The sequence below is a fragment of the Pseudorasbora parva genome, chromosome 14, assembly GCF_024679245.1.
Source record: "Pseudorasbora parva isolate DD20220531a chromosome 14, ASM2467924v1, whole genome shotgun sequence".
Classification (NCBI taxonomy): Eukaryota; Metazoa; Chordata; class Actinopteri; order Cypriniformes; family Gobionidae; genus Pseudorasbora; species Pseudorasbora parva.
In genome coordinates, this window is record NC_090185.1 from 13,099,038 (window position 1) to 13,121,553 (window position 22,516).

General features: G+C 37.9%; 2 protein-coding genes across 2 annotated transcripts; one reads left to right on the forward strand and one right to left on the reverse strand.

The window, feature by feature from the left end:
- Positions 1-1,176: 1,176 nt before the first annotated feature.
- Positions 1,177-18,470, reverse strand: LOC137040111 (V-set and immunoglobulin domain-containing protein 2-like). The gene is made up of 7 exons (XM_067415522.1): positions 17,824-18,470; positions 16,707-17,042; positions 13,025-13,354; positions 12,790-12,924; positions 7,656-7,967; positions 3,677-3,967; positions 1,177-2,036 (listed from the first exon to the last, which is right to left on the reverse strand). The coding sequence occupies exons 1-7, from the start codon at positions 17,864-17,866 to the stop codon at positions 1,933-1,935; spliced, it is 1,551 nt and encodes a 516-aa protein (XP_067271623.1). The 5' UTR covers positions 17,867-18,470; the 3' UTR covers positions 1,177-1,932.
- Positions 18,471-18,961: 491 nt separating this feature from the next.
- On the forward strand, positions 18,962-21,332 carry LOC137040118 (uncharacterized). The gene is made up of 4 exons (XM_067415528.1): positions 18,962-19,142; positions 19,569-19,883; positions 19,989-20,120; positions 20,733-21,332. The coding sequence occupies exons 1-4, from the start codon at positions 19,094-19,096 to the stop codon at positions 20,951-20,953; spliced, it is 717 nt and encodes a 238-aa protein (XP_067271629.1). The 5' UTR covers positions 18,962-19,093; the 3' UTR covers positions 20,954-21,332.
- Positions 21,333-22,516: the final 1,184 nt, after the last annotated feature.

Below are 22,516 nucleotides of genomic sequence, written 5' to 3' on the forward strand. Positions count from 1 at the left end.
AGAACAAATATTTGAATGCTAACTTTTAATTTTGCCATTCTGTCCACACTGAACAATAATCATGGCTTACAACAAATGGATCACCATTTTTAACATGAGTAAATCATTAGAGATATTAAATATAGTTCTATTAGAGAATACCACACAAAAACCTATGCTTAACAATATCGTACTGATAAATTATTTTACATTCTCATTACTACTTTACAAAGCAACACAAAACGACATAATATAAAACACTAATATGTATATAAACAACATAAGAAATAATTTTCTTCCGCAATGTTCTATGGATGTTAAAGGTGCTTTAATGTCATCTGTTGTTCCTTGAAGAAGCTTCTGTTTATGTTCGCTGATCAATGTGAATAAAAGCCTAAATTCAAACTTTTCATCACATAAAACGATTGAGTCTCTTTAGAACATTTGGACTAAACCACTCAATTTATGTGGATTAGTTTTATCATCTCTTTATGAACTCTTTAAACCATCAAACTGGTAGTTGCATATCTGTCAATGGAGGGAAATAGCTCAGAAGTCCCAGTGAACCGGAAGTTAAAACTGATTTTAATTCAGTGCTGGGATGTATTTCTAAGTGAAACAATATTGAATAGAGGGCAGGGTTTTACCTCAGCGCTCCTTCTCTCCATCTCTCACTACTACCAGACTAACGAATGGAGGGATTAAGGATATTCAAACCCAAGACACCAAACTGCCGTCATCGGAAAGGGAACGCCATTCCAGATCAGAAGTTACTTTTCCGGTTTTGATTAAAGATTACCACGGCAAACTATTTTTTTCCTGTGTTTTAACTTGCATGGATTAATTGTTCAGCTTAAGTCCTGTAATGTGTTCTAACAAAGTAAATAAGAGCGATTTTGATTATATATTTTTGTGTTCCAAAGATGAACAAATGGACTGCATTTATATAGCGCCTTTATCCAAAGCGCTTTACATTTTTGCCTCACATTCACCCATTCATACACCGACGGCGATGTCAGCCATGCAAGGCGCCATCCAGCTCATCGGGAGCATGCTGGGGTTAGGTGTCTTGCTCATGGACACTTCGACACTTGGTCAGGTGGAACCGGGGATCGAACCACCAACCTTTCGGTTTGTAGACAATCTACATGAACCACTGAGCCACTGCCGCCCCAGTCAAAAGACATATGGGTTTGGAAAGAATTGAGGTTGAGTAATAAATGACAGAATTTAGATTTTGAACTATTCCTTTGACATCCATAGAAAGAAAGAAAAAAAAATCTTTGAAATTTTTTAATAATTTTAATAAAAAATGGCTCTTATAAGAACATTTCTTTGAAAGGTTCTTTGGGCAACCAAAAATTGTTCTTCTATGGCATCGCTGTGAGAACTCACTTATGAAGCCTTTATTTTGTATTAGTGAATGAGGAATGTGTTTGTCATCCCAAAAAAATGTAAATAAAAATTCACTCCCACTGTAATGTAAAATATAAAACACGCCTGAACCTCTTAAAATCACATTAGTGTTTTGCGTGTCAAATTGTTCAGTGTTTGTCTGTTTCTGCACTACCTTGATAGTCTGGAATTTCAGATGAACAATGTATTGAGGTTTGAAAGGTTTCATCACAGCTTTCCCATTATTGAGGTTTGGTAACTGTAGCACCACAGATCATTTGAAAGTCTCACAGTTGCAGTTGCTCCACATATAATTCAATCCATTTCCAGCATATGGTTTTCAGTAGTTCTGCAGCAGTAAGATTAGTGTATGTAGGAGTAACTTGGCTGAACAGGTTACACATTCTGTGACCTGCTGTTACTCATGTGCTCATCGCACAGGAATTAATTCCAACTTTTTTCCAGCACCCGGGTTCATTTCTCACTTTCATAAAAGCAGAAATGATGTTGTTGAGCTTGATTGTTGATGATGTCACAGTGATTGGTGGGCGTGTCTTATCAAACTGAACTTGTCGCCTGCTGCTCATTTCCTCCATCAGGATCATCATTCAATAGCGGCGTCACTACAGTCACGTCTTTATTCTCTTGATTTGCTGAGGAATCTGACAGAAAATAAACAGACAATCAGAAAATAAAATAAGAAAAAGAAATGCTTTAGCTGAATTTATGTCTACATATGGATGATGTTACAGGTTACTAAATAATATTGAAAACAACAATATATATATTAACCTGTATAAACCTTTTTTTACAATATGAATTACTACAGATTTTTCCATGAAAACTTTAAGGGAAATATTAGGGTGTGTTCACACTTGTAGTTCAGATCAAAAAACAAAAACACACAATTAGTCCTGGTCTGCTTAGCGTTCACATTGGCATTTTAACACCAAAATATGGTGGTGTTTTGAGCTGAGAATTCGTGAACTCGTATAAAAATCTGTAAAGGAGTCAAAACAGCAGGACTCCCTCTGTCTCACACACACACACACACACACACACACACACACACACACAAAGATCTGCTGCGAGGAGTATTTTTTCTGAGTATGGCCCTGTATGAAGCCATAAAGGGTGGAATTCATTTTATAGGCACTTTCTCCAGATGAGCGCACACAATCAACCAGAGCGAGAGCGAGAGCAAGAGCGCATCCATCAACAAGCTTTGCACGGGTTACAGGAGCTGTTGGCAGCCCTGTCAATAAACTATTGTCAGTAAAGAAGTGTGTTTCTGGCTGTGAGGTAGAGATAACCTTGTTCAAATTCCCAGATAACCCAGTGTTAAGGAAATGCAGTTTGTTTTTCCGGAGCAGCAACGGATGCCAGGAGTCAAAACCGCAGGTGATATAATATAAACAACACAAACGTATGGTGAATCGAAAGCTATCCGGAGAGTGTGTGTGTGCGCTTGAGATTCTTCAGGTCTGCACACTGCACGCCTTCACGAATTTGGCTGTTTTCGTAAAGAATCAGTTTAGCGCAGTGTTGGGCAAATTACTGAAAATTAGTAAATAGTTACAGTTACTAGTTACTTCTTTTAAAAGTAACTAAATTACTATACTAACTACGGTATATCAAAAGTTATTAGTTACTAGGGAATGTTATTTTCAAGTTACTTTTATGTCTGCTTTTTAAATGTAAATACGAACAGACAGTACTGCACAGTCAAACACACACATATTTCTTCATTCAACATTTCAGGCAAAACTGGAAAAGTACATCTGGTTGTTTAAACTGTGTGTGTTATGACCCCTTTAATGTGTACAGAACAGATACTGAAGTAATAATTATACTGGCTTAAAAAAAAATAAAAAAATTGGTAAATAATGCTAGAAGCGTAGTAAAACATGCCGGCAACCTAATTCATGTTAGCAATTTGTTAAAACATGCTAGCAACATGTTAATTCATGTTAGCATGCTAGCAAACATGTAAATTCATACTAACAGCCTGCTAAAACATGACAAATCATGCTATCAACATCTTAAATATTCAAACATGTTAAAAAATGTTAACAACATGATCATTCTTACAAGCAACTTGTTTAAACATTCTACCAAAACATGCTAAATCATACTAGCAATGTCTTTCTTTCTCTTTCTTACAGCTTCATCAAGCCAGCATCAAAGTTTGCCCCAACAAACTTCATGCAGTAGTTACATTTGTTAACAATTAAGCAATTTTTAAATGCAACTGTTGTATAAATAAATATATAGTCATTATAATAAACGTTGTTCTACTCACCAGTGACAGTCACATTGAATCTCCTGAATGTGGCCTGTTCATTGTTGATGACCTGTAGTTTATAATGTCCAGCATCATTGGTTGTGATGTTTCTGATGGTCAGAGATCCAGTCTGCTTGTTCAGGTCCACTCTGTCTCTGAATCTCTCACCAAAATCAGTCGCTCTTGAATCAGTTTTAACAACCAGGCAGTTTTTAGCTCCAAGGGTCCACAGGACTAGATCATCTGTATTTATTTTAGCACCAGTCTGGAGAAGGACAGGACGTCCCGCCTCCACTGATACTGAACTCACTTCATGTCACAGCAGCACACGAGACAAAAAGAAAAATACCGAAAATCAAATGTTTGAATCAATTTTGTTTGCATTTTCAACATCAGATACATTGAGAAGATATTTTTTAAAACTATTTTGGCATGTCCCTAAACAAGAACTTCATTTTTATTTTGTATCTTCCCGTAAGGGTGTAAATAAACTAGACATTCATGAGCAGAACCATCTATTTCTCAATTTTTTTAATAACATGTTCAGACTATATAGGCGTGTAGTGTTACTCTATTAAACGACATCAGACATCACCAACTACTGGCCTGGGAAAAATACACTGTTTTTAGGTATTTTCGTTGAGCCGCATAAACGGGGATCGCTTTAACAACGTCATCTTTATGTGCAAAAACCATGGGAAAGCTTCCGTTTCTAGAACATTGTGGTCAGACACTTCGTTTCTACGGGGAGGTGTCCCTCTAGAACAAGTGTCCAGGCATGCTGTGCTATTCTGCCACCGGCTGGGGGGCCACGAACAACGGGTACGGGCTTGGGTCTGTGTGGACGGTCTGACCCACAGCTTGGGTCTATGGACGGCCTCAACTGCATTGGCACATCAACTGCCTCAAGCTGTTAGCAGTATGTCTTGCGCTGGGCCGCCTCAAAGGCTAGCTACGAGGCAAGCACGTACTGGTCCGAACGGACAGCACTGCGGCCGCTGCATACATCAACAACGGTCTACGCTCCCGTCGCATGTCACAACTCGCCCACAATTTCCTCCTCTTGAGTCCGAAGCATCAAAGGTCGCGTCAGCAAGTGCTGTTGTGTTGTGTAAACGGCCACTCAGTATTATCATGTGAGTAAGGTGATTGTTGAAGTCGAGATGAAGACATCTCAGTGTGGATGAGCAAGTTTTGGAAAAGGCTTGAATACGCTGGTAATGAAGATGTAGCCTTAAAGGGGTGGTTCCGTGTTTTTTTCCTAGGCTTGGTTGTGTTTATGGGGCACAGTATAACATGTCTTAATACTTTTTTTTTTTTAACCCCGCATTTTTCTTATATTTGATCTTTTTTCCACCCCGCTGTTTCCACTCTCCTTTAAACGGCTCATTTGCTTCCTGCTTCTATGAAGCCCATCCCTCCGAAAAACGCAGTTGTCTTAGATTGGTTAGATGGCCAAATGTAGTTTCCTGTATTTTTATTGGCTGAAGTGCAAAGCACAGGTTGTCCGGAAACGCCACGCCCCTTACCATTACGGACAAAAGTCACATCTGCGATGACTAGCAAGGGTTTATGATGTCATTAACCCAGGAAGAAGCTCGTTGTAGTCCAAACCGGCCATTTTTGTAGGCAATAAACTGCCATAACTTTAAAAGACAATATCTCTGTTTGCATTGAACTTTCGGCACTGTAACTTTACAGATAATGTTTATGCTCAAGCAGCAACATTACACACTAACTAAAGTTTGAAAAGTGAAATCGCATGCAACCACCCCTTTAAGAAATGAAGAGCTATTAAAATGTGAAAATCGAAATTGTCAAACCAGCCCTAATCTTTGACTATCTATTATTCCTGATCATGCCTTTTCTTGTTATGTGACTTATATCTCCACAAAACAAGCCTAATTTATTTACACAATACTACAACTTTAAAGGTGGGGTAAGTGTTATGTCAAAACCCTTTTACAAAACTGACTTGGGCCGAGTGGAATAACAAACTTGTAGCCAATCAGCAGGTAAGGGGCGTGTCTACTAATGATGGTGAGAAGAGCGCTCGCTCTCGCTCAGTGCACGTCATTATTCAAAACACACGACACACAGGACGGACATTAGCCGAGAACAAATATTTGCTGGATTTTGCTTAAATATGCTCGTGTCATGTTCACTTGTTTGTCCATTTGCGATCGTATTGTCGCTCAATTCAGTGATGATAAAGACCCGTTCATTTCCACACCATATGGAGCATCTAAATCTCCTCGCTGTCTGTTTCAAGCGTCAGCTCACAAAATGTTTTCGACAAGTAAGATACTATACTCCTAATTAGACATGTGCCGATTTTCGATAATGCGATTTATCACGATAATGAATATGCACGATATTGTTATCGTGGGCACTTTAAAATATCGTAAATAATAATTTATTAACAATTTATAATTTTTTTATAATGCACTCAAGAATACTTTGCCCATCAACCGTATAAATGCTCAACACTGCTGTATTCTGCGTCAAAGGGGCACGCGCTCAGATATAAACAAGCCTAACGTGCGTTTGCACATGACTGAACCGGTGAAGGAGACGCGCTGCTGAAGTGCCGCTCAGTGACAGCAGAGGGCGCTGATGAACTGCAGAATGAAGCTGGTTACCCCGGAAACCCCGCAAACAAACAAAAAAACGCGTGTAGTTTTTAAAACATCCATTCGTTTTTGTAATCTCAATGTTGTTCATCACAGCACCAAATACTTAATACTTAAAGACTTAATAGGCTATTTATTTTCAAATTTAAACATTTTTATGTTTTAATCTGGACTACAACCCTAATAATTGGAACTGTTCTAATTATTTGTTATTGTTCAGTATAACTTTGAGACATCCGACTTCATCAGTGAACATGTTAATTCATTATTACCAAACTGACAATGAAAAATACTTAAAGAATTAATCATTCTATGTTAATTTCTTAGTTACTTTTTAATAACATTAAAATCAAAATCAAAATAACTTTTAATGGACCTAAGATAAAACTAACAATGATCCGTATTTCTTAACTAACATTAACAAAAACATTATACTTTCTGTACCAAATGTAGCTATAGCTCAATCTTAGTTAATGCATAAACTAATGAGACCTTATTGTAATTTGTAAGCCTACCCGTTGTTCTTTATAGCCTAATTCTTTTGCACTTTAATCTGTTTGAAAATTGTACTTTTACAGCTCTGAAAAAAATCAAGAGACCACATAACATTGATTTCTCAATGAGGGGTCTCTTAATTTTTTCCAGAGCTGTATATATTTTTGGTGCATTATTGTATTTAAACATTCAGTTATTTTTGTTCTTACAAAAATAGTTCTTAAAGCTGTTATGCTATGGCAACACTTTTTTTTTGCAACTTATTTAAATATCGTGATAATATCGTATATCGTGATAAAATGTCATCAATTAATCGCAGCATGAAAAATTGATATCGGCACATGCCTACTCCTAATATATGTTTGTTTCCTCTTTTATCACATATATATCCCTTATCCGGTCGTGTACCATCGAGTGTTCGTGTACCATCAAGTTGTTCATGAGAACGGTTTTTGTGATGGAAGGGATTTTGTGACTTTTTCATTGAATATTCGACCTGGATTAGTTACACACAGATTCCGCCCTTATTGTTGCTTGGGTTACGTATGTGTGGGGGGCGGAGCTATCAAAATAGGGCCAAGACCCTGTTGGGGGTAGGGGCGTGTTTGTTTTAGTGATTTGAAATGACAACAACGGTTACCAGAAAGCACTTACCCTACCTTTAATCTCCTAATTGTAAAGGTTTTATTCACATAACATTATGAATTCATAACATGGCCCTACTTGCAAGTGATCTAAAAATAATTTTAAAAAAATGAGCAATTTTAAAAAGCATTTCAAAATTATTTTGATTTCTTGTTTTTTAGATCACCTAAACGGTTAATTTAGTGCATGATCATTAACACATGGGAAGACTTGATATACTTTACCTTTGACAGTGAGTATGTATTTGGTTCTTATGCTGTTGTTGATCTTTAGGATATAGAGTCCAGAGTGAATGGTCCTGATGTTACTGATTGTGAGATCTCCATTATTCTCCTCCAGCCTCAGTTTGCTTCTGAATCTCCCATCAGCACCCTCCATTGTAGATGGCCTTCTGGTTTTGATTTCAGCAATGAGATTGTTTTCAGCTTCATAGCACCACTCTATCATATCATTACCCTGTATTTCAGTAAGATCAGTGCGTAGAGTGAAATTATTTCCCTCTGTCACAGTCTCTTCCTTCTTTTCGCCTTTCACAGCTACACGGAGAAACAGAGAAATGTGTTCAGGTGGATATTTCAATTAATGTACATACATTCATAATAACCAAACCATAACGTGCATATGACTAATGCTATACTCCAAGTCTTCTGGTTGACAAACAGATGTAATAAAACACACATCTCAAATCTCATTCTCTTATCTGCACACTCACAGTTGTTCAGTGTGCTTTGCTATGACATACTTGACAAATGCCAGTTAGTGTCAAGGATGTAAATCCTACTGCAGTACATCAACAATTTTGGCAGAAAATTGTAGAAGAGGAAGATTATCAGTTGAAATACATTGTTCTTCACACAAAGTTATCATCTGACACTAGAAGACTTGCTATATAGCATGAATTATTAAGGAACAATAATGGTACATTTATGGTCCTTTTCATTTTAGCGCTTGAAAGGTTGTCACTGTGAAACTGGTTGTACTGAAAAACAATATTTTTGAAAACAACATGACTCCAGTAAATGAGGCCGAATTTTCATTTAGAGTGGGATAGTAGTTGGAATCGGTTGTTGTAACACTAGAAAGTTCAATAAATTTAGTGCATGAGTTTATTTTGTGAAACAAATCCCAATGTTCAAATACATTTTTATTTCAGTCCCTACCACCAACTCCACTCCATTTCATTGTAAGCGTTTATATTCAAAAAGGTGAAAATTAAATAAATAAATAAATGAAAACAATGAAAGAAAAGAGTTGCAAAAACCTAGTTTTGACAACTGTGTCAAATGTCAACTTTACATGAAATGAAGTTTAATGAGCTGAAAAACAATTGCGAACTGACAGCGTTTCCATAGCTACAGTTATGCGACTAAAAAATATGATTTTCCTCTCGCGATAGGTCATTCTAAAATGAAAGCACATGGTAGGTTAGTATATTCCATCCAGGACACTAGCTATTATTTTTATTGGAAGGAAAAGCAAGGAAAGCCCCTTAAAGCCCCACTTGGCTACTTTTGCTCTCGGGGTCCCCCTACAGTTTGGAAAAAAATAATGTCCTCAACTACTGTCGTAAGAGCTGTCATCCTACAACAGGGGATGCCATCGCGCATGCATTTGTTGACATGACAACCCTGATAGCCCTGAACTAGTGATGCGCGGGTCATCTCATAACCCGCGGACCCCGTATGTTTATTTAATGGTCGCGGGTGCGCGGCGGGTTGTAAAAATATATACAGTGGTGCGGTGCGGGCCAAATAACTTCATAAAAGCTTCCCGTGGGTCAGTGCAGCACTAAAAGTTCCCCTGAACACTGCAAGAGGATTTCGAGTTCTTCTGGCGTCGCGTGTGAAATGTCTTCATCCCAGGTAACGTTACAGTCAGTGGCATATGCTTCAGCATGTCATATGAATATAATGTTTTATTTTTTTCAAACGGCAAATAATCACCATGCTCACGTTTACAAGCCAGCGTCATTATAGTAGTCTATTGGTTAGCGTTTTACAGAATCTATATGATACTTCAGTTCAATGTTTGAGTGGTAGCTCACCGTAACAAGCAGGACAGCATCGGTCGGGCACGCCTCCTTCAGCTCACGCTGACGAGCAAACGCTGGTCACATTTTGATCCTCGTCCTGCCTTTAATCCCATCAATTTTTCGTTTCCTCTTATTGCTTTCCTCCAACAAAACCTTTTATTTCTTATGTGTCTGTGCTGCTTCGGACATGACTATATTATCCGACGAACAAAGTTGGGCTCGCACGTCTGAATGTAAGGAAGTGTGGGTGTTGGTGGAAGTGACGTATATGCCGTAAAGCAGTCGAATTTTGTAGTTCTTTTTGTTCTCGGGTTACTACCCGAAACCTGAAGTTTAAAAGTACGATTAAAAACGATACAGACCCCATCAGGATATGGCAGACGTATCATTCAACCTATTGTAAGTTGATTTATCATCACAAGAGTCTTAAAAAATATATTATGAAGGTTGAAAAGTTACCTAGTGCTGCTTTAAGTTACTTAAGCGGCCCAGATATGAGGTGTGTGTGTGTGTCAGATCTGATTCAAGGTCTTCATGATAATGTGGCATTTCTGTGTTTAAAATCCAGTATTCCTGTAATCCTATTGTCTTTTATGAGATTAATAAAGAACTCTGTCTCATCTTCTCTCCAAACAAACCGTCATCTGTAAAGAATGATCGACTTTTACGTACGTGCGCCAGGTTGACGCATAAAGAGAAGAGCAAAATGTTTGAATTTGCATGGTAAATCAAATGTTTTTCTTATTTTTTATTTATTTATTTTTACCACTTTCGTTATTTTGGCTAGACATTTCATTTGTTGGGCATATGAACCGAATTTAGAAATGCTTTGGAAAAGAAAAAAATGGCTTTTAATAAACAAAATTTTTTTTTTTAAATGAAGACAGCGTTTGGAGTGAGTGCATGCAAAATAATTCGTTCCCTGAGTCCACAAATAAAAGTAGACAGTTTATAGTTTATAATTATGTCTTGAACTTATCTGTATAGCTAAAAATGACAGAGTATTGTGAATTGTTTCCGCTGTCTTAAAGGGGGGGTGAAATGCTGTTTCATGCATACTGATCTTTTTACACTGTTAAAGACTTGGAATCCCATACTAAACATAGACAAAGTTTCAAAAGTTAAGGTGGACGTTTGATGGGAGTATTTCTTTGTCAAAAATACTACTTCCGGTTAGTCATAAGTTTCGGCAAGTTTTTTGCGATCATGCGTCCCCTTTGACGTTAATGGGGGCGGAATTTCCTTGTATGGGCCTTACGGACAATTCTACCGGAAGAGCGTGAGAGAGAGAGAGGAAGAGAGCGAAAGTAACAGCCTACGCCCATCAAAGCGCTGGCTTGTAGGATGCGCTGCACAGGTGATGTGCACAATTAACAATGACATCAAAAAAGTGCGTTTTTGGTTGCCAGACCAAGACAGTCCTGCACAGATTCCCCAAAAACCCGCGTTAAGGCAACAGTGGATGTAATTTGCTTTTCCGGATCAGCAACTGAGTTGCGCGAATGTTTATATCTGTTCGCTGCATTTCGGTGCCGACTGTTTCATAAACAAGGCCCAGCTCGACGCCGGATTTTCCAATCGCCTAATGCTGAAGGATGGAGCAGTCCCAACGATAAAGGTCCCAACGTTAGAACCGCAGGCGGTGAGTGAGACTGCTTCAAATGTCTGTGTTTTTGCCTATGCTCATCAAGTAGCCCAAACATGATCACGTATAGTTAATTGATCAATGGAGCATGCGATGTGTAGTGCGTGTACATTTGTTTAGCTGGCCATTATATGTGTAACTTTATGTTTGTGTATTGTAAAAGCACTCCAAACAACAATACACAAAGAGGGGGGAAATATGTTGAACTAAATAAGCACGCTTCTTCATTCAAATGTGCTACTATTCCGTGTCTTTCTATGTAAACACTAACTTAGCCTGCCGTGCAAAACCAGTCCGCTTACTAACGTTACAATTGTCTACACAAACCACGCGTAAACACACACACACACGTGCACAACTGCACTTCCCACATGTACACCTTCAAAGACAAAAATACGACCATATAATTCAAGTATAAATATGTAAATAACACAAGCCGCTAAGCATATTATATAGTTAGTGTATAACTTGTACCACATAGAGACGTCCTGCTCTAGTCGTTTTTGCTGCTGCTCCTGTTCAACTGCAGCCTCTGGGTCTGATTCCGGATCATAGATGTATGGCTGTATCTGATTAAAAGCCATATTTTTATTTTGAATAAAGTTTTTTCCCGCTGTTAGGGATGACACAGCTTTACGACGCACTCAACACAATAGCAGCGGCGCGCACACGTCATTATTTAGCTCCGCTCACACGATACGCCCCCACCCGTTTGGCTTTTTTCGGAAAGACTCGGAACAGCGCATCTTTCTTATATAATTATAAAAAAAAATAAAGACTTTTCGGAGATATGCAGGATGCAATGCTACTCTATAGGTACTCAAGATTGACATGACACTGACTGAAACTGAGTGTTTCACCCCCCCTTTAAAGGAAGAAGGAAAAAATGAGAAAACATAGCCTAACTACGAAACTAAATAGGCTACGTTTAGGCCTAAACATTAGCCTGTAATATTATTATTTTAATTTATATGTTGATTATGAAAAGTGAGCAGCATGAGCTAGCTCTTTCTGTTTTAATACATTTCTTGAATATATGTCTTAATTACAGTATATAGAGCCTATAGTCCTTATTAGGAGAAAATATATGTCCTTTTAACAACATTATATCTTGTTATCACGACACAAATGAGTGGAAAATATAATATATAGGCCTATGTTGCAGCAATGCGTTACCGCACCTGTAAATGCAAAAAAAAAAAAACGTTTCCATTGCAGTTTTGCGAAAATGTCCTTTTTCGAATTGCCTGAAAAAACACCTCATGAGAGTGTAAAAATTTTTTGCGAAATTGCCGCGTTTCCATTGGGCGTATTTTCAATTCAAAATTTCAATTTGCGCAATTTGAAGGGTAATGGAAACACGGCTAGTGTTGGGGAGTAGCTAACATCAAGTAGTGTACGAGTACAAACTCGTACGAACTTAACTACATTTTTCACGTACATCAAGTACGAAACTAAACTACATTTTTCTGTTTGACTGTATGCTTTTAAAACATAAATGTAGTTTTTCCAGTTGTTCTAGCCTGTCAGTCTCCTACGCATTTTGTAAACAGTGAACCGTTTTTGAGTTCTAAGGCAGCCGATGCTGTCTTAGAAAAATAAAGGACTATAATGAACATTTATTAAAATTTGGTTTGGAGGAGATGAAAATCCTGTTTAAAGTATAGCCGATAATACTTACCCATTTTCTCTTCTAATTTAGAGATCTTGTGGCGATAGTTCTTCAGAGCAAAAGCTGCAGCCAAGAGCAGCAGAAGAGGAACTAAAAGACCAATAACTATCCCTGCTACAACACCTGTAGACAGACTTGTGACATCTAAAAAAGAGAGACAGCCAAGGACAGGTGATGATCTGAAATGCCTTTAAATATATGCTAATGAAACTGCCATTATGTTTAAGATTTTTCAGTTCCTCACCAGTGACAGAAAGAAGGAATTGCCGTGAGCTCTCAGTGCCTCTGATCTGTAGTTCATAAAGTCCAGAGTCTTCAGTTCTGGTGTTTGTGATGGTCAGAGATCCAGTCTGATGATCTAGTTTCAGTCTGCCTCTGAATGTCCCATCAGCTTCGGTTAATGAGGTCTCATTAGTTTCAACATCCAGTTTAGCCAGGAGGAGGCCTTTATCTCCAAACCTCCACAGCATCAGAGCATCTTTGTTCATTTTAGCATCATTGGGTAGAGTGGCAGGCTCTCCCTCCGTCACTGATACTGACACTGACTTCACTCCATCCGTCTCAATAACCACGTCTGGAAAACAAGCAGAATGTTATCAAAATGTGTTTCACAACATTTGAAAATTTCTGCAAGAAAAATCTGCAAATACTCCTACTCAATAAATGCTCACACACAGAATATGTGTTGGATATTCAAATGCGTGGTTTACAATAGGGCTTCACGGTATATCGTTTGGCGGTGTTTACTATCCACGATAGTCACATCATGTCATGTCAAGTATAGGGATCGTAGTTGATCTGCGATCAGTACGGTCCAAATGCTCCCAGGTTCAGAACGTAGTTCGTGGATTAATTGCAAATTTTATTTTATCATATGTGAAAGTTTATAATTTGCATGTCTTTTTTTAATTGAGTCAGGCATTAAGCACAAGAGAACTTTTGAGTTCTCTCAAAAAGAGCATTTTGACTTTGAGTTTGAGTTATTTAGAACGGATGCGTCCATGCAAACATTCTCAAAATTCAAAATTCAAAAAAAGTCAAAATTCTCTACGAGTACCTCGTAAACAGAGTCGGTTATGTATGGTAAACAATTGAGAAAGAAAAACAGACGAGTGCCATTTATATTAGGTTTATATTGTATAATCAGGTGCATTTGTCTTAAAGGGACAGCAGCCTTATGTACCCGCAGCTGTTTGTCACCAATGCTGATCAAACAACAAAAGAGAAAATTACTTTTGTAGCTTTAACTAAGATAGAATGTATTAATTAATTGATTATAATAGTTATATTTATTTATTAAGTGAAGACTGATTATTGCATTTCTGTACCTGAATACTTTTAGATTTACCTGAAAAACATTAAGCACTGCTTATGTTTCTTGCTTCTATTGTAATTTGTTTATTATTTTCTATCAGTGATGGGAATAATGGTGTTATAGATAAACGGCATTACTAACGTCGTTCATTTTTTCAGTAACGAGTAATTAAACGAATTACTGTTTCCCCGTTACAACGCCGTTACTGAGAATAAAATGTGGCGTTACTATAATTGAGCTCACTGAAGCACTGAAACTTGTGAAAACTGGTAAAAAAAAAAAAAAATTCTATGACTTGTAGCAACTTTTTTTTTTTTTCAGTAACGCAAATACTTTCCCTGGTAACAAGTTACTTTAGTAATTCAGTAATTAAGTAATTCAGTTACTAACTCAGTTACTTTTTGGAACAAGTAGTGAGTAAATATAACAAATTACTTTTTTAAAGTAACGTTCCCAGCACTGTTTTCTATGCATTTTCACTCCCCTACAAAATCACCCCAGTTATTCTAGAATTATTAATTATTTTCAAATAGAGCTATTCAAGTAATCTTTTGAAATGTATTTTTATATTGCAATATATAGCATAAAAAACTAAATATCACAATGTAAGTTTTTTCCAATATCATGCAGCCCTAGCCTGACAAGCCAGACCCACATCAAAATGTTTGGTCTGGAAACTCACCATTGACAGGGCTCAATCTGAGGGGCGGGATAAACGGTTGTCTTTCAAACTCCCTCTGCACGCGATAGGATAGCGCTACAACCAACCAGAGCAACGAAGGTGAAGCGGAGCTCGCTGACAGATTAAACATTCACCGTATCCGGTCGGCTAAACTCAGAACACATCTTCCCTTTTTAAGAATGACTTCAGTGCCGTTCTTTGTTCTTTTCTCAGAGAAAAGCTGAACTCCAAGTCTTCCAGAGTCGCGGTCAAAGCTGATTCGAAAGACGGCCGTTCGCCAGTTTCTGTGTTTACTAAAAGCACGCAAACGCCCCTCTGGCGTAATTATGGCCCCGCCCACCTACTCTATACACGATGTGATTGGCCCGACCAGAGTTTGGCGTTTACAGCTCAGAAGGGTATTGAGAGTTGCTAGAAGACACTCGTGGGCAGACTAGATTTCCTGCCGCTAGGGTGCGTCTAGATTTCTAGGCTAATGCAGCCCTAGTTTAAAATCACGAAACCTGAATAACCATAATTACTAACCCAGAGTAAATACGAACAGTGTGAAATAATCCAGAGTTTAGAATGACCAAATTATTAACACACTGATCTAAACCCAGACCATTGGCTGCTTCTCCACAACCCAGTTACATTTACTTAAGCATGGATCAGCACAGCGCGATTACAAACCCTTTTTCGGCCTGGAATTCTCAAAATGGTTGGCTAACCGTGCTGATGGAATGCGATATCAGCACTTGGGATTATAAAGTCAGAATTCACAATTATAAGAAAATATCAGAACTGTGAGCTGTTTATTCCCTCAGAGTTGGACTTTATAACCCGCAAATATACATTTCTGAAAAAAGTCAGAATTGCAAGATAGCAATATTTAGATAGAGATAGCAAATTTGCAATAGAGTGGTGCAGGTATGAAATCACTTTGTAGGCCAAACACAGAAGCGAGTAAGCATTTTTGCACTTCTGGTTCCCAGAAATTCGGGGAAAAATCTGAATTGTGAGATGTGAGCATGGGCATCAAAACCATTGTATGTGGGTGGGACAAGACCCATCCACTTTTTAAGACCAATGATACTGGAACTACTGACGTTTGCAGTCTCTAATTCAACACGTCTGTTTACACACATACCACTAACCGTTAAACACTTTTTTTAAAATTACATTTTAGTTGAGAATAAATGCCTTTCTAATATGATATGTGATAGGAAAAGTAAGAATTAGAGCCACCTAACCTCATGTCAATTTGCTGAAAAACTTCATGCCATGTGCCCTACCCCTACGCTATTTCAGGTGTAAATTATCTGGTGTCTTCTGTAATTTTGTCTGGCCCAAGGAGACATTTAGTAAATCAGTAACCAAGGCAGGCTATTTGCATGTAACGTAAATGGCGTCTACTCCAGTAAAAAAATTCTGGGAGAGGACACACCATTTTTTTTTTCTTCGGACAGCCATGAATGTGAGACATAAACTCGCAATTGGGAGAAAAAAAGTCATAATTGTGAGATATAAACTTAAAAAAAAAAAAAAAAGAAGAAGGCAGAATTGTTAGATAAAAAAGTAATTAAAAAATTATTTTGTTAATCATTACGTTATCGTTTAACGTGAATTCCAAGGCAGAAACCAGCTTCCATATACTATTTGACCTTAGTTAACACAAGTTAATAAAATTCAGAGAAATATCTAATCATCCTTCATAACGTGGTTACTATTTACATCTCATATTGTCTGTAGATTATTGCGTTAGCAAATCAACAACTGTAGCATTTATATTACATTCCCAATAGCTCCGTTATCAGTCAATAATCTCAAAGCAGATCTGTATCCGCTGGGCCGGATCGTTACAGAATGAAACGGTTAAGCAATGTGAACAGTTTGGTCCAATGGGGAAGAGTTTGGGTAACATTACAATGAAAAACTTGAGATACTCACCACTGACAGTAACATTAAATATCTTTGTTGTAATCTTTTGTCTAGAGATTGTGAGTTTATATTGTCCAGAGTGTCTGAGTCTGGTGTTCCTGATGGTCAGAGATCCAGTCTTTTGGTCCACCTGTAATCTGCCTCTAAATTCCACATCATCAGTGACAGAAAATGAAGTAAAGTCATTCTTTCTCTTTACTTGAGATAAGGGAAAGTCTTTAGGTCCAAACATCCACAGAATAGTATCATCGTTTTGGATTTCAGAAAGATTAGTGTGTAGAGTGACAGAATCTCCCTCCATCACGGACACCGGCTCAGTTTCATCCGTCTCTGAACCAGACACACCTGGAAAACACAGAATTAGTATTTCTGACACCACACTAGCTCCAGCAAACAGATTCAACTAAGGTCTGTGTGAGCTAAAGAAAAGACCAACCTATTCAGACCATACACAAAGCAGACAAAGAAATGCCCTTGCAACACTGCCTGCATAACCAAGACTTTCATAGACTGTATTTTGTAAATACAACACTGTCAGTTGGATTTTTTTAAACTTGTTTTTAACTGATACGATAGTTCATACAAGTTAAACAAAAAAAAGGCATTATCCGAATTTAAGTATTAAATGTTGCTCCTCAAATAGACTACATGCTATATTATATATATATATATATATATATATATATATATATATATATATATATATATATATATATATATATATATCTATATATATATATATATATATATATATATATATATATATCATTATTGAATCATTGAAATCATCAGAAAAGCTAGTCTGCATTCACGTAGTTTTGAGATGACAACACGTGACTTCCTATTTGTGCACGTCTTCAGGAAAGTGTTGTTGCCATAGAAACGAATAATAACCACTGGGGTAACCCACCAAAATATATCCACCACATGAATCTACAGCGGTCAGGTAAAGCGGTCACATACAAGTTGGAGCTCTCACAAAATTCCCATCTTACAAGCTGTAATTACGAGCTCAACGAGGACGTGAAAGTTTGTTTAAAGTTGAAATATTGTAATTGCAACCTGGCGTGAACGCAGCACATAAGTTAGGCCTATAAACCGAAAGAAAAAGCAAGGTTCGACTTACCGTACATTAATAATAACGACAGAAATGCCAAAATGTTCCACATGTTTTTGTAGAGCTGTGAAGAATGTGACAAAGATGCTAATGGGATGCTATTGTTGTGTTCCGCTGAATTTCCCGTGTCGTCCTAAAGCCGTTCCGAGACAGACAAGCCTGAATCCTAAAATCAAACCAAAAAAAAAAAAAAATACTTCACTCCAACGGAGAGACGTCACACAAGTTACTGACAATTACGACTTTTCTCAACGGCGTGAATGACGTTTAAAGAAGACCTTGAAATAATAGAAAAGCAATGTAGGCAATTCTCCTGACAGAGAGGGCGTGGCACGACATCTGATTTCAAACCCTTACGGATAGACTAGGCTACATTATGCCATTTCTTATATGCTCGCGAGAAAACGTAGCTTTTGGTTTTGCGAATAATTTGTTTTAGAAACAGAGCGCGTCAAAACAAGCATCAAGGGATTTCTCAATCGAGGCTTCCTTAAGTCATGACTTTATGCTTTCGAATTTCATTGCGAGCCAGAAAATCCAGTACGTCTGGTTTTTACCTGATCTCAGATCAGTTCTTTCCTATAACATTTGTAGCCATATGAAACACTTGTAAGAGTAAAACACTATATTAAATGGTATTGTTTACTGAATTTATTAAATGGAAACAAATGTAATTTTTAATAAAAGGTGTTTGTATAGACTGTAAGGTTTTTTATGCATGTGTGGGCTGCATCTACACCGTTCTGTCCAGCAGGGGTCACCAGCGTGTGGCGTTTCAAGAGCTCCTCCGAGAGAGTGGATCATTTTAAGAAGCAATTGATTCAACGATTCAAAAAACAATGCGTTTTTCCCACAGTCATTATACCCTATACGCTACTAATGAACGCGACTATGTTCGTCTGTTTTTGATGTGGCAGGGTGTTCCAGTGAACGCAGTTAAATAAAGTGAACTTCAACTGATATCCCCTGCTCAACGAGTAGGAGCAGCGAACATTTATGAAGCCTGAATAGGAACGCGGGTTAGTGAAGTGTCATAGACATTCTACTGACAAAAACTCAAGAGCACGTTGTCCTAGTTTGTTTCACATGGACTATTTCATCTATGTACAATATTCCTTCCCAAAACGTATTCAACAACGTGCCATGTACATCCGCTATAGGCAACCAAACAATGGGAACGCCTACTAGCGACACTGCCTGTTACAGTAGGCATTCAACAAAGTGAAAGCTGGTGACATGAAATAGCGGATTTAAAGTGGTGGGCAAACTTTTAAGGAATATGTTTAATTCCTTTATTTTGTTCTTTGTGTGCTTGTGGCGTCTTGTTGGTAAGTTAGGCTATGTGTTTTTATTAATGACGTGCCTATATTTTTAAATAGACTCTGTATTATGCTGGTTTTCTTTTCTTTTTTAAGTCTTACCTCTATAATATCTTTACAAACGTAAGTTATTTGTTTGGGGACCTGCTGAGAATTATAGAGGAAGGAATTCCAAAACAAAAATTGATTTAGTTTTAAAATCGGTCTTAACCAAAAAATAATTGTTGTAGTTTCACTTCTGTTTACACATGAAAGTGAGTGCTGAAGGAAAATTACCTGACGCTGAACTTTTATAGTTATTATTTAAAAGTTGACTGCAATTCATTCAACATTCACTAAAGAATATGTCTTCATACAAATCACTGATAACTATTAGTTTGGTCATTAATAACAAACATCATGTCTGTTACAAAATATGCTTCTTTTTTTCTCCAGATGTGACGGATGCAGTGAAGTCGGTGTCAGTGATGGAGGGAGACTCTGTCACTCTAAACACTGATGTTACTGAACTACAGCAATATTTGTTAATGCAGTGGACATTCGGAGGCACTCGAATAGCTGAAGTCAGCAGACTCACGGATACCAACTCGACGTATGATGGTCCTGATGAGAGATTCAGAGACCGACTGAAGCTGGATCAGACCGGATCTCTGACCATCACAAACACCAGAACCACAGACTCTGGACTTTATAAAGTAACCGTTATCAGCAAAGAGACCAGCTACATGATATTCAGTCTTACAGTCTACGGTGAGTATAACAGCGTTAGCATGACCATTCTTTGTATAGCCTTTTCTTTTCGGTATACAGAAGTGTGTGTGATGAGATTGACGTCCTACGATCTGTCATAATCAGAGTCTCCACTAAGTACGTCATCACTGGAAGGATCATCCAGCACCAATGTATTGTCCAGCTGTGCATTGACCAATTCAGCCATCATCCAGACTGATAATGTCAACATTACTGGACTCCATCAGCCTTGTTCAGGTACATTACTCACTTGTACTCTGTTAAATGTGTTAAATAAGTGCTATTTTAGTTTTTGTAACACTTTAAAAGATTTCATAAGAATGAAAACCAAACTCGTGCAGATGTGACCAGACATATTTATAGGTATTGTTTTGTGAAGGGTGCTAAACCATCAACCACATAAGCCAATTCAAACAGCAAGATTTTTATTGACAATGCATTTATGCATTTGGCAGATACTTTTATTCAAAGTGACGTACATTGCATTCAATGTTTATGTTTGATCGGCTCATGCATTCATGAAGAAAGATTGACCTGTTTGTGCAGATAAGTGCATTTGCTTTTTTATGTGTGATTAAACTGAAACCGAGAACAGACCGCAGTTGAGCAACAGAGACGTGATGCAGGTGTCGCCCTGGCCTAGAATAGTGCTCTGAAAAAAAAGATCTTGCAGAAAGAGTCACATAATCAAACAATGCGAAGGCATCTGATCTGGTTAAAGAAGGGACTGGAGCTCTTAGAAGACCCTAGAATTATATTCATTATTTTAAACAATACTAGCAAAAAAAAAAAAAAAAAAAACGTAAAAATGGAGATAAATGCTCAATTCTGAGTTTTTCTTTTTCTCAGATCACATCCACTGTTGTGGTTTTACTGAAGCTGTGATCCGATTGGTCGTCTCTGCTCTGGTGTGCGTGGCAACTGTTGCCGTGCTGGTCTATGACATCAGATCTACAAGAAGTGAGATGATCAGAACAGAAGAGACCGGATATCACCGTCAGACCCCTGGAGTAACATCAGACCAACAGTATGAAATGAGCAGAACGATGAGTTCCAGATATGTTTGCTGAAGTTTGCTGGTGTAATCACGAAAATAAAACATGCATTAATACTTATATTTCCTATACTAACACACCTGTTTATTAACAGATTGTTTGTATCCATTTTGCTTTTATTAATTGTATTTGCACAGAATATAGTTTTTTATTGATCTTTTAACCTAAATTAGTGGCTGCAAACAAAATTACACAATAAATTGTAATAATTAGCACCACATATGGTACCGTATATGATCTGATAAGCTATTGTGTCTGTTGAAACCCTTGAAATGACTTTTAATAAAGATTTAGTTTTACAACAGCCATTGTCCACTTTTATTACACCCTTAAACAATAGTTCAAACAGAGGTTGTGTGTTATTCACAGAATTCACGAGAGCAGCTCCAGAGATATTTCCATCTGTGGTCTGATCTGACGGGTGGATAAGCTGTGAACGAGTCCAGCTAGTAGAAGAATTAAGGAGATTGGGAATTGCAGATTTCAGAAACACATGCCATACAAAGGTTTTACTACTTACAAGCCACTAGATGGCGCTCCAACAGTGTGCTTTGTTTCAGGAGAAACCTGAACTGGACATCTAGCCTGACAAGCCAGAGCCACATCAAGATGTTTGGTCTGGAAACTCACCATTGACAGGGCTCAATCCGAGGGGTGGGATAAACGGTTGTCTTTCAAACTGTCTCTGCACGCGATAGGATAGCGCTACAACCAACCAGAGCAACGAAGCTCGTTGATAGATTAAACATTCGCCGTATCCGGTCGGCAAAACTCCGAACACATCTTCCCTTTTTAAAAATGACTTCAGTGCCGCTCTTTGTTCTTTTCTCAGAGAAAAGCTTAACTCCAAGTCTTCCAAAGTCGCGGTCAAAGCTGATTTGAAAGACCGCCGTTCGCCAGTTTCTGTGTTTACTAGAAGCAAGCAAACGCAACTCTGGCATCATTATGTTAAGCCCAACCCACCGACTCTATACACAATGTGATTGGCCCATCAAGAGTTTGCATGTTTCCAAAACACGACCGTGAACCTTTATCACTGGGACCGCTCCGTCATATAATAAAACTAAAGACTTTTCGGAGATATGAAGGATGCAATACTACTCTATAGGTACTCAAGATTGACTGAAGCTGAGTGTTTCACCCCCCTTTAAGCAAACCCTTATTCTTTCCCAGAAACAATGATTCTAATGGACATGATGCTGCTTTGGCTCCCCCTTATGACTGGATATGGAAACACAGAAAAGAGGAGGCAAAGTGAAGCTGAAAATTAGCCTGGATATCAGAACTTAGACCCGAACTTAACCTATATGAACTTAGCCCCGCCCACAAAATATTTAGGTCGGTCTGGCCTCGCTCCATAGAGGAGTAATTATCCCCGAACAGAAACTGTTCGGACCAATGAAATCATCAGGGCGGGCTTTAGACGATGACGGACAGATGATCAACAGTAACGTAATCATGCACGTCATCAAAGGGGCTTGGATTATATTTGTTCAAATCCTAAATGGAGAGCTTGTTTGTATCTGCATTCACCTTCACAATTTCTCTCAAAAATGATGATCCTGTTGGGTAAGTAGC